Source organism: Pelecanus crispus, chromosome 1 (genome assembly GCF_030463565.1).
Source record: "Pelecanus crispus isolate bPelCri1 chromosome 1, bPelCri1.pri, whole genome shotgun sequence".
NCBI classification, from domain to species: domain Eukaryota; kingdom Metazoa; phylum Chordata; class Aves; order Pelecaniformes; family Pelecanidae; genus Pelecanus; species Pelecanus crispus.
In genome coordinates this window covers 168,247,677-168,265,465 of record NC_134643.1, presented here as the reverse complement: position 1 = coordinate 168,265,465, position 17,789 = coordinate 168,247,677, and the positions used below count along the sequence as shown (strand labels likewise).

Below are 17,789 nucleotides of genomic sequence, written 5' to 3'. Positions count from 1 at the left end.
AAATTTGGTAGCTTAGGGTAGAATTCAACATACCTAATTTTAACTTCCACTCTGGTATCTGGACATCATGTAAAATCCCTCCCTGGTCACAGGAGAGAACTGGATGTCTCAAGAGGTGGTCACCCCCTGGGTTTAAATACACATGCGAGCTGGGATGAGCAGTTCTTTGGACTGTCTTTCTCATTCTGCTAAGCAGAGAGGGAGTTTAAGGCACCTAGACTACACGCTCAGACACCTTAAGCTAGATGAGGTAAATCCTGTCTGTTATGCACACGGATGTATTATTTTAACAGCTATTTAACAATCTCCTATGCAATTAGTATAACCTGATTGGATCAAATTAACTACATTAATTTGCACACCCTTCTCTATTTAATTATACAAAATCTAAATTATATATTTCAGTATACATCTTCCAATTAAATATAGCCTAAGACATGTAAGCATGAGTCATATTTCATATAAGGAAATACTGCAGACAAAAGAGGCATTTCTTTACATACTTGGACTTTGATAATTTTGCTTCTGAAGTTGTTTAATACCACAGTAACATCTGCCAGGTCAGCTGCTGAATCTGTTCCTTCATGGCTGTGAGGAGAAAAAAAAAACATGCAAATGTACTGGCTCATTAAAACACGCATTATTACTTGTGTTTAATTAGAGTATAAGGTTTAGGATTGATGATATTTATAGAAACAAAATTTCTTCACTTGCATCTAATTATACCTTAACTTCAGAAACTTTCTGAGTTTTATTCATCACTAGACATTGTCCACAGTGGTAGCCCTCACTTTTTAATTTGGATTTTCACAGGATATTCTATCGACCAATGAAAAAATGCAGCAACCTAGAGCTGAATACATTATTATGTATTATACAGGTATATACATGAGCCAGCAGTGTGCCCAGGTGGCCAAGAAGGCCAACAGCATCCTGGCTTGTATCAGGAACGATGTGGCCAGCAGGAGCAGGGAGGTGATTGTCCCCCTGTACTCGGCACTGCTGAGGCCGCACCTGGAATACTGTGTCCAGTTTTGGGCCCCTCACTACAAGAAAGACATTGAGGTGCTGGAGCGTGTTCAGAGAAGGGCAACAAGGCTGGTGAAGGGTCTGGAGCATGGGCCTTATGAGGAGCGGCTGAGGGAACTGGGGTTGTTTAGCCTGGAGAAGAGGAGGCTGAGAGGAGACCTCATCACTCTCTACAACTACCTGAAAGGAGGATGTAGTGAGGTGGGTGTTGGTCTCTTCTCCCAAGTAGCTAGCGATAGGACGAGAGGAAATGGGCTCAAGCTGCACCAGGGGAGGTTTAGGTTGGATATGAGGAAAAATTTCTTCACGGAAAGGGTGGTCAAGCATTGGAAGAGGCTGCCCAGAGAGGTGGTGGAGTCACCATCCCTGGAAGTGTTCAAAAAACGGGTAGACGTGGCACTTTGGGACATGGTTTAGTCTCATCTACCCTTAATTGGTTTAGTGGTGGACTTGGTTTAATGGTTGGACTGGATGATCTTAAAGGTCTTTTCCAACCTAAACAATTCTATGATTCTATATTACATTCAAATACTAAACTACATTTTATTTTTCAAATATGGAAAACATCTTAGAAATTGCTGTGTGAAAGCATTAAACGTACTTTTAAAATAAATCTGCTTTAGGAAGTCTAGGCAAAGCTTCATCACAGTGCTGAGATAGTAAAGATTGGCTTTCAACTGGTTGGCTTTGGCAACTGTACCCCTAAAGACATGGCCGTGCAACATGAACATCTGCCCTACTGAATAGCAGTTTAAAGCCATTCAGGCATCTTGGAACTGTACTGCAGTCCACTGAGTAACAAGTATTAATAATGTTGCTACCATTCTGTGATACAGTGTAATAACATAATTCACAAATATTATAGCTTTTATACCTCAATAGCCCATACATTTTTCCTTCAATCCTTTCTGTCTTTTAACAGCATTATATGGTTTCCTCTTGCTACAGCTACGCATACAAAAAATTGGTTTGAGAAAGTAATCTGCTACCCCTTAGGCTTGATTTTTTTTCTTTTTTTTTTTGCCTAGAAAACAGAAATATTAAAACCTTGTTTCAATCTGTCCTGTATCACTTATCTAAAAGTGACAGGATTTTATATATTTATCTGTATTTTCTATTTAATACATTTCTGTAAAATGTGCCTATCATTACTAAGTTTCACAGAGATGGCTGATTCTGGCACAAAATTGTGTTCAGGATTATCTTGACTATCTATCTATTCTCTGATCTAGTTTCATTTTCACACTTTTAAAATATGGCATTTATGAACACTTGTCCAAGAACTGTCTTTTTATCACAGGGCTGGACAGTACTCAACGTAAAAGGGCACAGATCTCCATTTTAAATAAAGCATGTCATTACAAAGCTCTAAAATAGTAAAACTAGAGCCAAACACAAACTGTTGATGGCAAATATGGCAGCAGCTGGCACAGTGTTCTCATTTTTACCCTCAGTTTTTACACAATCAAAATTTTCTCTGCTATTCACTCAGTTACCTCAAAATCTCTATGTTATGAATTCTGTAGCTAGCTCTGCTGATGAAGATGATTTTCCAAAGTCTTTACAATATTCTCAAAGTGTTTGGTTTGGCTGTAAATTTAATAAGATCACTTTGTCTCCCTAAATCTCCTCCGTGGTTCCCTCACTGCCGGCTCCATCTTTACCAAGTGCCAATTGTTTTACTCTGCACAGCACTCGGTGTGATGAATTTCTGCCCCGGTATGAAAACTGTACTGAAAATAGCGCTAGTTACCATTAGTGACCTTGGACACTTAACGCTGGTTTCAAGATCCAGTCTATCTGGTTTTCCATTCACATCTTTCTATACTTCCTGCTGTTACACTACGGCAACTTCTTTTCCTGATAAAGTACCTCTCTTCATTTCAATTCTCAGCCACCCAACTATGTGCTCAATGGCTACTTATAGACGAGGATATCCACTTGTTTTTAGGTAGGTATCTCTCTGAAAGAAAACAGAGTCCATCACACTGTCCTCTAATTTTAAATCAGTGGGAATCTTACACAGGACCTCTCCTCCTTTCTCCATCTCTATCCATATGATATTCAGCATGTTGTAATTTTATTCACGTAACAGATGCATGTTTCAAATGAGCAATTATGTCAATAAGGTTTTGAATGTGACCTGGGGTTTGGAAGAACTGGGATCATGATTTATAAACTGCCTTAACAAATCCAGTAACGATTTTGTGTTTTGTCCAAAAGGTACTGAATGCTGTTAGTGTAACTTTGTAAACCCACTGAAAGTAGGCGCAACTTCCATTTTAAATCCAAGCAAAATGTCTTGCATACTGACAGCACTACTAAATATTTAACAACAGCTACTTTATTGTTATATAATTGTTGTATGAAACTAAACGTGTCCAGCACACTATTTAGGTCACAGCTTTAAAATGCTTCAAAATACCTACATACTTTTAATATACAAATAAATATAAATATAATATCATTCATAAATTTCCATATGGAGGGAAAAAAGCATTAAAGTTCAACAAATGGAGACTCTTTAAAAACAAACCCCTCCCCTTTGCCCAAATTATAAAAGATACAACTGTCAGTTAAGCAAGCAGTCTGCAAACCATCAAAATGTAATAAATTGTATCTACCTGCCTTTTTAAAAATTACAATTCAGCAGGAGCATATATATACACACACATATCTTCATATATAAACTTTCTAAGTCTTATCTTGCAATACCTACCTGTTTTCTTACTGACATCACAGAATCAAAGTTCCAATAATAAGCAGTGCTCAGACTGTTGCCAAGTACACAAATTTTCATCTTCCTAATACTCATAGTAATTTATTAATATCAAATTGATTTACAAGTGTGACTGCTTCAAAATAATGAACCTGGTTAGAAGCAGTGTTCAGGGGAAAAAAAGAAGCTTATTTCAAAAGCTGTGTATTTACACAGAGTAAAAATAAATTACTTGCATGTGTATTAGATGCTACTATGAGAGAAGCAAATAAGCACTGAGGTGTAAAACATGCTGTAACTTCAAATTCCTGTAATTCCCCTAAAATTCTTATTATAATGTACAGGTCTGTGCCTCCAAGAAAACAGATCATCTCACAGTTCAACAGGAGAGGATATGACTCGTATATGAGGATGGAGAATATCCTGAAATGCCTCTTGGCAAAATTCCATCCTGTCAAATAGTTCCTTGAGTTCTGATAGCAATTTAATACCATTAATACTGATATCATTAAAAAGAATAGCAAAGATCCTGGTACAGCCTCCCAAACATACTTTGGCTGTTGTACTCTAAGCCTATGGCTTGTAAAAATTAAATGAAATAAATGTTATTGTTTAGATTCCTCATCAAGTATTAATTTCACATAACTTAGCTGAGCTCAATTAAGCTCATTTGTATTACTTCTTAGGGAAAATCAGCAATCTTAAAAAACTGCAGATGTTTTAAGTTTCCTTTGATCCATCCTAGAAAGTAGAGTGGTTTTGTTTCATTTTGTTTCATTTTTTAATTCAACTATAGCTCACTACATTTTTTTTTACACTGATATCTTTCATAAATCATTTTCTGTATCTTAGGAATTGAATGTTAAATTAGACAAATTATATAGCTACAGTTGGAGGAGATTAAGTGAACTTCTTAGGGTAAAGACTATGCTTTTCTGCTTTTTCAACAGATTGTGAGTGGTTTCTAGGAAAAAAAAATTGAAAATTGCAAACAAATAGAATGAACCTAATATCCTGTTAACATTTCTTCCTGTAACACTGAAATTGATACATTAACTAAATATTCAAACCAGCAAATATGTTCATCAATTTTTTCATTTTTTAATAGTAGCTGATGACTAAACATCATATGGAACAATGCGTTGCTGAACTCCAAGTAATAACAAATATTTTATAAGAAAATAGACCTGTTTCAGTCTGGAGAATTACAGGGCGAGGGGGGGAAGTTAAGAACTGAAGCTGAAATAAAATAAAACAATGCTGTTCCTCTAGAAGGGACCAGATCCAAGGTTTCAAGAGGAAGCCCTCATATGCTACAGATCTATGCTGTTACATAAAACATGATAAAAAGGTGCTTCTTCTAAGGAGTAATTGGAATGATGGCTAGCACATGTTCCTCGTATCAAAATTGACCACAGAAATTACAGATCTATAAGCCATATAGGTGGCAACTAAATGCCAGTTAGTGGAGTACAACATGACTTCTTTCCATGTACAGGTGTTTCTTCCAAGAGAGGGAAGTGTGGCGCAGTCCACATGCAGCCAGGGTGCCGAACTGAAGGGTGCTTCTAAATCCTAAGGTGAAGGTGTAACCACAGTGATTCTTAGAAGACTAAAAACCACTCAAAATTAATTGAAGAAAAAAGCCTAGAGCTGAAATGAGTATACTGCTCCTGTTAAAAAAAGATGCCACCCATCAATAACACTGCATTCAGAAGCACCCTCAGGGCTAAAGAAAGATTACGAGAGGGAAAGTGATGGCATTTGCTCCAGCTGATCAAGACGCTGCTGGAGAGCTAGCGATGCTCCAGTGGACATGTTCTTGGAATTACACGTTAAGTATGTTGGGAATGCCAAAATATTAATCAACAAAACCATGAGTGACATTTCTACAGAATTTGGTGCAGGCAGTTGCATGCTAACAACAACCATGCTTGGAACTAACAGGGCAAGTGTCTGGTAGCTGTGCAGCTGTATAGCAAGAGGCTTTGCTAGCATCAAGTTAGCTCAGCAGCTTAGGCTTATTATGCATTAACATATGCAAATGCCTTCAAGAACACGTGGAGCCATCAAACACCACCACTATCAGGAAATAAGGTATCTCTTATAAACTTCAGATCATCATGTGCTTCTTGTTCTATTTTTTTCATGTTATCTTTGCTCATTTTCCTTCAGTATTGTCAGATCTTTTCAAAATATGTTGCACTTTCAGATTCATTTATAAGTATGTTTCCAAAAGATAAATTAATACTTACGAAAAAACCTGATAAATTTCTTCAGATCTTCCTTTACGCAATCGCAGTGTCCAAGCACCTGGATTTGCCTTCAGCTGAAAATACCCCTATGAAAAAAAGGGAAAGACAGTCACTTGTTCTGTCAGCATTTCAGAATCAACCATTTACACATACAAACATCAATTATCCAACATTTGGTACTGCAGCCAAGGTTAGTGACCATGACTTACTGTCATACTAGCCCTGAAAGTAATACGGCAGTGATGCAACTAAGTATCACCTTTCTTGTATGTCTATATGAATGCCTTTCAGTGCTCCATTTGTTTGTAGCTGAATTTGAATTGCATACAAAATCTCCACCTAGAATAGTAAGTGAGCAGTAAAGAAACAGATTACTATACTGACCCTAAACTGAAAAGTTTCTTTGGAACTTAAAATTTTTGTCTGGAACAAGTTTACAAGTCAACACAGCTTCTTCCCCATTTAGGAACACTGCATACAGCTATCACTGTGTGAAAGGCAGATGAAGCAAGCTTTGGATTGTGAAGAAATACTAAAAGTTTCATCATCCTCTACTATTGAGACTGTATTCAGTATTTGTGTTAAAAAAAAAAAAAGAAAATAAATCAAAGATTCACAGTTTATTAAGCATTTTATTCCTTGTGATAGAATATATACAGAGAACGGAGAATGGCAGATAGGTAACAGATCTTATTCATCAAAATTAATCCTTCCCTATCAGATTACCTTAGCCTATAGAAAATAAATTTTTTGCTTCAGAAATCACAAGATCTTCTGCTCTACAGCCTGCTAAAACCAAAACTAATTACTTCAGATGACCAGAGGAATTCTCAGATTTGGATTTGTCCCACAGAGGCTTTAAGCACTCAACTGAAGCATCTAAACTAAGAACCTTCTTTTGCCTGGATCACTGTGTAACAAAAATGGTTATTTCAATCAGAATGTGATTCACACCTTACATTTGTTAGGGGAATCTCCATCTGAATATATATACATCCTAACATCTACTTAAGGCAATTAGACTCCCAGTTTAGGCACTTCAGATAAGGATCTAAAATTAGGCTACATCCAAACCTACACTGGGTCAGAGGAGGCGGGGGAAAAAGCTCAGCAAATTAGAGATGCAAATCTTCTTTTGTAGGTGGTCTCAATTCCAGGATACTCCTGTTACTTTTAGCATTGCTAAGCTTGCAACACAGAGAAATGGATTCAAAGAACAAGAAGCTCATAAAGAATTCTCATGAAGACTGTGCAACTGTAATGCCTATTTCTGTACTTACCAGGTTGGCCATCACAATAGTATCAACCATGACAGGATTAGCCTTTGTGCCCAGAGTGAACTGTAACCCTCGAGGAGGTTGTCCAGTTGTCACATCAAAGCAATGTCCTTCAAGCAATATATATTCTAGCTCATATTCTGCTATAACCATCCCTTTTATCTGTGGAAGGAACATTTCATTGGCAAATTATGTCATTTAACTATGTGGGAAAAGCAACATATTACAATGACAAACGTGTGGGATTTACTTCACCTAAATTCAACTACACCTCCCCCCCCCCAAAAAAAAAGAGAAAGACCCTTCCAGAAGGACTTTCACTCAATTTTAAAATAGGTATGTAAGGTAAAGAGAGAGGATGAATCACTGTGGAGAGGGACCTTCTCTCCATTGACTCTTGAGGAAGCTGAGACATCTCAGCTTCAGTAAGGTAAATCACAACCTTTATTTTCACAATACGCCTTCCAAATACACAGCTTTGGTGGATCAAACACTCAATATTTTGCATAGGTTTAGTGACTGAAACAAATCTAGCGATTTTAGAGCAGAGAGATTAAAAATATAATTTAAAAAATAGTGAACTAAAAAAGGGTCAAATATATTCTAATCTATATTAATAAACAGCAATATATTCTGGTTTATTTGAAGATTTACCTAGGTTAAACCTATTATTACCAAAAATATTTACTAAAAAAAAAAAAAAAAAAAAGCTAGCACACAGAATCCCTTCAGTGCTTTATTTTTATCTAAAAAAAAAGAATATTTCCGTAGACATTATAAAGCTTAACACAGCAGATAAATTGCTTTTACTTGTATTCTGCATTCTGATTTTTTTCTGTTTCATGGCTTTCTTTTAAGACTTGGGTTTTTTTTTTTTAAAGTAAGAGAGAATGTGAAAAACAGATAATGAAAATAAAAATGGTAAAATACTGACCAAATAATCAATTACCACAGAAAGCATTTCTGGAAAACAAGAGACAAAAATCCCACAAGATTTCCATTTCCCTCTTGAGGTAGAAGGTCCAACACAAGTATTATAATGTTTACAAACTATTACTTACATCCTGTAAATGAATGTTATCGAGATCACAGGAACTGTTTACTGCTTCAACCAACCAGCTTTCAGGAGTGATCATGTTTAGAGTCAAAAGGGGTGATTCTGGCAATTCTAGGAATTTTGCCATTGGTTCAGAAGGAAGGTGCTTGTTGATCCCGTAAGTTAATTCTGGTTCCAGAACAAAACGATAGAAGCTGTTGAAAAAGAAGTGTTAAAAAAAAAAAATACACTTACATAAAGTTCCAAACATGAAGTTCTTCTTCTAAAATACTTTGAAATACAGTGAACGTTTACCAAATTAGTTACATTTGGAGGCATGATAGCTCCCTGTTGTTTGGGGTACTGTCAGACAATACCTACAGCATCTCAAATGGGCTGGTAGATGAAGACAGAACTATTCATTTTTGATAAATTTTTGCTGGGAAAGTGCATAGCTCCCACTAACATTCTAAACAGCTGGAAAGGTAAACATCCAAGAGGGGCATCTTAACATCTTGACTGTGAACTGCTTTGGATTCTCAGAATCTGTATTCCTAAACTAAGCAGAAGGACTAACCTGCTGGAAGAAAAGTCTTTGGGAACAGTTCCTGGCACTAGGAGCAGCAAAGACAGAGAGCACAGGAAAGGAGAGGTGCATCTATTCCTCTCCAACACTTACTCCGTTTATTCCACAGGTAAAAAGATCCTTGCAACAACAAAATAATGATGATTTTCTTCCTTCCTCTACTGATATTCAACAAAATTAAAAGAATCAGAACAGAGAAAGAAGAGCACTGAAGATGGAGAGTGAAAGGAGAAAGCAGTGAGTGCTTCATGTGGAAAAAAAAAAAAGCACATTTAATTACTATGAAAAGTAAAAAGGTAAGAAAGTCTGTACCCATCAGGAGGAATGCAATTTTCCCACAATGTATTTGGGCCAGTACATGGATGCATTTCATATGAAATCATTGCTGCAAGAAAAATACAACCTGTCCACAGAGTAGATGCCAGAACACTTCTTTCTCTCACCTCCGCCAAGCAGAAGGAAAGAACCAGGCACTAATACCTACAAAGTGGCTAGCTTTAAAAGTGATCATGACAGTGTTCACACAAGATACTCACAAGATTGATGATTAAGACGCTCTCTTGCAGTATAAGAGGTACGAGTTCAACTCCTCTCAAACCAAACAGAAACTAAGGGTTTCTGTTTTGGGCGCAAGTGAGTAATTCTCTAATCTGCTAGCTAAAGGGAAGGCACTACCACCAGCTCTCTCTCATAATAAGATTATAGGTAAAATATCCGCCAAAGGATGGCAGTGCTTAAACCTTTCTTTTAGAGGGAAAGGAACCCTCTCTGGGGAATTCAGTTCAGGGTAAATGTCTATAACTGAATTAGTGAACCCTGGTCTTTACAGGCAGTTAAAAGAAACTTCAATTTAAGGCAAGTACTTTCAGGGTATAATATTCTTAATGAATTATAATGAGATCTCAAATGCAGACAGTACATTTACTCAGATGAATTTCCTCTTTAAGTTAAGCGTACATAATCTGTAAAATTCATTACACAGTAAGTGGACTGTAAGAAGTGACCAAGTTAGGCAGACAATCTCCCTCTGCAAGTTTTCACAGGCATGAAAGACTCTCCACTGATTTCTCTAAGGACTGTTTGAGAGGTGCATCTGATGGACTAGATCATTTCCCTGTGATCCCATGCTTGACACCTTAGAATTAGAATTTTTCTCAACAGCTGCGAATTCCTTAGATAACTTTCAACTTATGTTCAAAGAAAATAACTAATGCAACAAAAGAATCCAGAAACACAAACAACTGTATATTTTTTAAGGGAATATAGACTGTTAAGGCTGTTTTTCCAAACCGAGCGAGATCATATACTTCTAAGAAAAGCTATAGACTACTTACCTCTTCAGTGGCACTTCTGACAGCTTAGATCTGCAGTTCAAAAACAACCTGAGTTTCACATTGATAATGTCTTTGAGTACCTACAGAAAAAAGATCTCTATAAAAAATGGTTCTTGGTAATCATCAAACTTTGAAAATAAGCCGTTATCCTTGTGACATCCTGTCATTTCCCAAACTTCAGTAGAAACCGCAAACATTTTAAAGTTCAAAATATATCTGTAAATTAACGGCTGTTATCAGATATTCCAAATAAAGATTTGACCTTTTTTAAAGCTGCATGATTTAGCACACAATATTCTTGAGAGTAAAAATATTAGTTTTCCCCTAGTGATGCAGTTTCTTAAAGAGAAGCTATCCCCATTTTCCAATGCTTAAGTAAATTATATTATCACCTTTCTTATATTGTGTTTTCTAGAAGATTTTAAAGCACTTGAAAGTTTGTAAGTACAACATGTGCCTTTTATTCAACAACCAATCTTAAACCAATCACTTTTACTCTTATTAAAATTGTTCTATGCAGTAAATTGTTGAATATAGTGCAGCTCAAAGAATTAATTTAATACTTAATTAAGTATTAATTAGTGGTAGTGGTCAACAGGTCAATGTCCAGATGGAGATCAGTGACAAGTGGTGTCCTTCAGGGGTCCACACTGGGACCAGTACTGTTTGATATCTTCATCAATGACATAGACAGTGGGATCGAGTGCACCCTCAGCAAGTTCGCAGATGACACCAAGCTGAGTGGTGCAGTTGCCGCGCCCAAGGGATGGGATGCCATCCAGAGGGTCCTGGACAAGCTTGAGAAGTGGGCCCATGTGAACCTCATGAGGTTCAACAAGGCCAAGTGCAGGGTCCTGCACCTGGGTCTGAGCAACACCCGGTATCAACACAGGCTGGGGGATGAAGGGATTGAAAGCAGCCCTGCAGAGAAGGACTTGAGCGTACTGGCAGATGAAAAGTTGGACATGAGCCAACAATGTGCGCTTGCAGCCGAGAAAGCCAACCGTATCCTGGGCTGCATCAAAAGAAGCGTGGCCAGCAGGTCGAGGGAGGTGATTCTGCCCTTCTGCTCTGCTCTGGTGAGACCTCACCTGGAGTACTGCGTCCAGCTCCGGAGCCCTCAGCACAAGAAGGACATGGACCTGTTGGAGTGGGTCCAGAAGAGGGCCACAAAAATGGTCGGAGGGCTGGAGCACCTCTCCTATAAGGAAAGGCTGAGAGTTGGGGTTGTTCAGCCTGGAAAAGAGAAGGCTCCAGGGAGACCTGATTACAGCCTTTCAACATATAGAAGGGGCTTATAAGAAAGATGGGGACAGACTTTTTAGCAGAGCCTGTTGCAATAGGACAAGGGGTAATGGTTTTAAACTAAAAGAGGGTAGATTTAGACTATATATAAGGAAGAATTTTTTTACCATGAGGGTGGTGAAACACTGGACAGGTTGCCCAGAGAGGTGGTAGATGCCCCATCCCTGGAAGCATTCAAGGTCAGGTTGGATGGGGCTCTGAGCAACCTGATCCAGTTGAAGAGGTCCCTGCTCATTGCAGGGAGGTTAGACTAGATGACCTTTAAAGGTCCCCTCCAATCCAAACTATTCTATGATTTAATAATTTTAAATGTCAGCAATAGATTAAGGATGTGTTAAACTATTCGATCAACTTCAAAACATTCCAGTAAGTTAAAATATTTCTACTTCTTTCTCAGTTTCTTCATCTGTTCATTTCTAAAATACTAGTTTTCTGGATGCTGTTATATAAAAAACCATATTAGGGCAGTATTTTTTTTCTTTTTTTTTTTTGAGCAATCTATTTTGTTTAAAGTTAACAAAGCTATTAATTTCTTTAAAGCACTCTTAAAAGCCTTTACCAAGTTATCTTCATTCTGTGGTTTCCGATCCAAAGTGCTTATTTGAAAGCATAAAGCAGCTGTGTCTACCTTTACAGATATTATTAGAAAAGCAAATAAGATATTAAAGCTAAGTTAAAATACTGATATCACTAAGGCTAAAATCTAAAATTACCATAATGGCAAGTAAATTGGGAACAAAGCAAAACAATGGTCATCATTAAATCTCTTTTTTATTCTAAACATGTTTTTCTTTCCTCAGTTCAACCCATGGCTACACATATTCTTTACTATAGTGCTATAACTTTACATAGTCCTAGGGACCAGTTCTGCTCCTAGTTTCTCATTCTCATTCTTTGTGTCACCTGAATACAATCACTGAAAAACTACCGAGAAAAAAAAAAAAAAAAGACTAGGGAATAGCGTAAGGGTGAGAACAAGTGAAGAAGCAGGAAACAAGAACTTAAACAGCACTGAAAGCATAAGAAGGGAAAGTATTACATGACATGGGTTAAAGACCTCCAAAATCAAAACAGAGGTCAAAGTGACACAAGTATCTAGCCATCATTCAGAATAAAAAGCATTTGTAACCAGTGCTAGCTGGTCTCATCTTCTGAAACATACCCAGAATTTTCAACACTAAAGAAAACAATTTCTCAAATAAAGATGTTGCATCCAAAATTATGTAAACGTGTATTGCACTTTATCTCCAAACAAGACAAAACCCTCATTCCATTAGTAAGAACAACACTTCAGCAATCTGCATTGATAGGTGGTTGTGTGCAGAATGAAGTGATCTTGAAAAAGACTGAGGTGTCATCCCAATTCATCAGCTGACCATGAAATTTAACATAGTATTGTAGCCAAAAGAATAATGCCACTCTTAATTAGCATTTCAAAGGAACTTAAATAGGAAATGACAAATAAGACAAGAATGCATTATCTCTGTGTTTTCCAACAATGTAACTTCTGGAATACTGAATTCAGTTCTGTTATTTAGGGCTTATAAGGACACCAAAAGGCAGGGCATTCAAGTCAACACATGAAAATGGTTCAAGATTGGAAGGCCTTTTTTATAGCAGGGTGTTTGAAGAGTTCAGTCTGTTTAATTAAGAAAACGCAAAGAAGAGCATGGAAATTTTGTTCAGGGAGTATTTCAAACTGTAACAAATGGCGGAATTACTTCAGTTTGCATGGCTTGAAAATGATTTAAGCCCAAGTTTTATTTTCCATGTGCAGTCACTTTGCAAAACACTTACTGTAAGTTACCACAACTCATCTGAAAAGCATTAACTCACTAAACCACGATTATTCAACAATCACTTTGAATTCTGAGTGCACATCACCATAATATGAAGCATCTGCACTGAAAACAAACTCTTATAATAGAGTCTTCAATAGAACTGGCAAAATGATCAGAAGATGAATGCTTACAGTATGGAGCTAAATAAAATTCTGCAATTCTAAGTCCGAGTTTAACAGGTTAATTAGCCACTGGAAAAGCTCACCAGGAGCTGTGATCTTACTCAACCGCTTGATAATATTGAAATTAGGATTAGGTTAAAAAGAATGATTTCTACTTCAAATACTAATTGATAAAAAGAAGTCCTATGACCTATGTTATACAGGAAATCAGACTAGATTATCAAAAGGGGCTCCTTCAGAGGTTTCTCCTCACTTTAGGGATGGAATAAGAGTTTCTCTGTGAAGACAGACTGAACAAAGAAAAAAATGCAAAAGATAATTGACAGGAAAAAAGAAAAGGTTTGATTTTTCTCTCCACATTTTAAAATTCTTTGACAGTTACTGGAACAAGAAAAAGAAAAGTAGATGATCCTAAGAGTTACATAGTGCTGAAGTGAAGCAGTTAGACTAGGGGATATGTAGCATGTTCAATGGCACCATGTACAGTTTTTTCAGCTGTTTTTGGTGAACCATGAGAAAAAAAACCCACAACTCTTCCATTTTGTCCTCATTTTTAGAAGGAGGAATTTCTACTTTTTTCACATCATCTTAGAGACCACCTTCGTAACTTTAGGACCAGTTAGCTATTCCATGTATTCTGCTGAGAACTGATACAGTCCAACCCTTGTCAAGCCAGGGCTAGCATTTAAAGATCTACTGTAGACAGTGACTGTTGCCTTGTCTGGAAATATTTGATGCTAAAGTCTATGACAAAACTTTTTGAAAAAGGTAAAACACATGGTATATGGAAAGTTCTGCCTGCTTCTCTCTGGAGATCATATAGAGCAGTTCTTATGATACAATCCAGTATATTTTTTAAAAACAGATAAAAGCCTTCGCTCTGCTCTTTCATGCTGTGACTCATACCTTGCCCCTGGCCTTAAATTGCCACATTCTCAGACTATGCAGTAAAGTTAGGTTACAGTTTACCTATAGCTGTTCACACCTTCTCAATTTCAATTCCATTTAATATGAGTAACTTTTTGTTTATATTTTAAAAAAAAATTACCAAAATACTTCTTTGAAGTGACTATTAAGTGACACAAAGTAATATAATAGCACACTTTCACCAGGGTAAAAAAAAAAAAAAAAAAAAATCATAATGTGGACACATTGAACATGGACTGGGGCAAGAATCATGTGCTTTGCTGTAATAGTTACTACACAAATTTTGCACCATGAATAGCTACCATCCCAATATACTGTGCACTAATCCAGTTGTGTTATTCAAAAAAAGATCCTTGAAATACAAATATATCCCAGTGCTTAAAGTTTACAGTATTTAAGTCACCTATATATAGCAAGACAATCAGAAAGGCATCCATTTAGAAACTTAGAGTTTGGGGCTTGCTGTATATGTATGCATGTTTTGTCTCCACACCAGGAGGAGGTAGCTCTCCAGATAATTAGATATATTTTTCTTCTAATTTTCAGATTATTTTATTTTTTATTTAAAAATAATAAAAAAAACTTGAAAATAAGTTTCATCTACATTAAAATATTTCTGATTTGTTCAGTTTCATCAGCATTTTATTATTCTCTCCTAAGGGTTGGCTTCTTGAATAAGACTATAGATCCTATGAATCAAGTAGGATCTGCAATGGCTGAACAGCTTGATACACCATGGGAGTCATTTGCCTAAGCAGGCATTAGGGAAAATACTGCTCATTAGGAAGCCTGTTGCTCTAGGAGGAATGGAGGCTTCTGATCTGAGCTACAAGGTCCTACACACAACTTACCATAAGATGAACTTCTGGCTGAATGGAGAGAGTTTCTAGTAAATTCCAAAATGAAAATATTTTCATTTGGTAATATCAAGCTTTCATTTTAACTGAGAATGGTGAAATGAAAGAACTGGTTCTACAGAAAAGCTAGTACTTCAGAGTCTTGAAATAACAGATTTTTGTGAAATTTTTAAATGTTTTACTTTGCTTCACTATTATGTATGAAGAGTGAGTGGATGCCTCAACTTTTAATACAAAAGGCATAAGGCTATGAAAATGGAAGGGGGAAAAGCAGTGTAAAAATTTATGAAACTTTCATAATTACTGCAGAGAAAAAGATAAACCAGGATGCGGCAAAAATCAAGTTACAGGCTTCAGAATTGTAACGGACCATAAAGAGAAGACAAAATTTACATTTTTATGGGAAACTATAAAGGAACCTGAGGTAAAGTGATATTCTGCAGCTAGTGAAAAAAGAAAATCATTTTAGGAGCTATGTTTTTAGGACAGTCTCTCTTTACATGATCAATAGCTACACACAACAGAAGGCCTCTAGATATACTTGGCAGCATTAATCAACTGAGAAATACCTTTGCAAGAACTGAAAGGTTTATAGTCCAATCTTCTTATGATCATATTGCGGGTCAGATTTAGACTACCTCATTTAGGTACCTTGGAAAACTAAGGTGATTTGGTTTAATGGAAAGAAGCATATGCCTCTTAAGATTTTGAGATGGGAGATCCTTTCCTCTATATTACGCAATCTCCTCCTTTCCTTCTACTGACTATAAAGAGCATTTATGGACTCCCTTTTAAGAGGAATGGTTCATGGGGCATCTGAATTTTAATTGCAAATTAAGTACTTACAAGGATGAATTAGATCATCCCCAACTTTTTAATATGAATTGAAATAACCAAATATATATTTTTAAAAAAACCCACGTTTTGTTTACCCCTTTACTACACTGTACATGGAAATAAGAAAAAGTTTAGTAAAAATTAAACTACAAATATGCAAATTAAAAGAAATTACCACCATCTTACAATCAATAAATGAGCCATCTTCTGTGCTTCTCTTGTCAATGGATCCACAATAGCAATAACATCATAGAATGGTTCATTCTGTTGGGGATTGACTTTTACTACACTGTTAGAAAAAATAATAAGTGACATGAAAACTCTAAACTGAATTTGTGGAAATAACGAACATTTTCAGGCATGAATTTGTAATATCAGAGCCACTTTAGATTTTACTGCTTGTGAAGACGTTTCCCTTATTTCAAGCAGTAATCATTATTGCTCCCTGTGATATCACTAGAAAAGCTAAACATGAGCAGCAATTAAAATTTAGCATTAATCTACACAGTTCCATATTGGTTATTGATTAAATACATGCCCCATTATAAAATCAATAAAATAAAAGGAAAAACACACAGCAAAATTTTAAAAATGCCCTTTCTGTCACTGGTCTACAGTTTCCTTTACTGGTACCTAGAATCATCAGATATGACAAGTGGCAGCAGTAACACAATTTAAAAATAACAGTAGGAAAAAATGGCAACTGAGAAGTGTGAAACTTGATAGGATGGATTAGCTTTATGCATTCCAGAAAATAATTTCGTTTCATAAACTTGATTAGACTAAGTCAAGGAGATCCTAGTTAAAGTACTCTGGATCTACAGGAAAGAAATGGTAGTAAACTTTAAAACTTAAAAAAAAAGAAAAGAAAAAATCATGTACTGTAAATACCCAAAATGGACTATCTGAATTTGTTTTCCACAAAAAAAAAAACCCCAAAACCCAAACCAAAAAACCCCTTAGAAATGTGAGTACCATTAGTGAGTCAAACTCCCTCCAATATGGTAGCAGCATAGTACTCCCTGTTATAAGTATAGCTTTGGAAGACGTGTTAGCCACCTAAAACAGGCTATTGATTTCACTCCTTGTCTTTTCAACAAGTATTAGATAGGGCCAGCACAACAGCAGCACACTAGGGCAGCTTTACCAATAAAAATAAGTAAGGATTCGAAAACAGCATTAAAAAAAAAAAAAATTTTTGATCATGGTTCTTGTGCTATCATATGTCCTTTTAAAAAGTGTACCTGTCTTTGCTCCAGAAAGTTTGCCCCAGCTAAGCTTAAACTAAAAATGGCTACCATTAGTATCCTGTTACAAAGACGACAGGATTCACAGATGCACATCTTGGTATTTTAGGTCTCATTCATTAACAATGACAACAAAAGACAATGCTTGTGCCATATTCACTTTCTAAATCTAGGATCAGAAACACAAGGAGCCAACATACAAGTAAATACACTAATGACACTAATAGGAGCTCGCCAAGTGTAAATCTGTTAACTGAAGACAGTCTGCTCAGTTTTTCTGAAGGAATTAAGTGCCAATAAGCCCCATCAGCTTGCACTTGAATGTAATCGAATTGCATTTTACAGTCTAATCTAATTGTATTTTAGGGTCAAGCTGATCACAGAAGCCATGGTTAAGAGTGAGACTGCTAACCCACA

The 17,789-nt window shown here is 36.4% G+C and overlaps 1 protein-coding gene across 1 annotated transcript in view; it reads right to left on the bottom strand.

Annotated features, from left to right (window-relative positions):
- UGGT2 (UDP-glucose glycoprotein glucosyltransferase 2) overlaps nt 1-17,789 on the bottom strand; it is a 95,637-nt gene that overhangs the window by 17,564 nt on the left and 60,284 nt on the right. Inside the window, exons 25-30 of the mRNA XM_075727799.1 lie at nt 16,312-16,414; nt 10,237-10,316; nt 8,342-8,531; nt 7,284-7,442; nt 6,004-6,089; nt 504-588 (exon numbers count right to left, since the gene is read on the bottom strand). Coding sequence (XP_075583914.1) covers nt 504-588; nt 6,004-6,089; nt 7,284-7,442; nt 8,342-8,531; nt 10,237-10,316; nt 16,312-16,414 — 703 coding nt within the window. The remainder of the gene's footprint in view (nt 1-503; nt 589-6,003; nt 6,090-7,283; nt 7,443-8,341; nt 8,532-10,236; nt 10,317-16,311; nt 16,415-17,789) is intronic.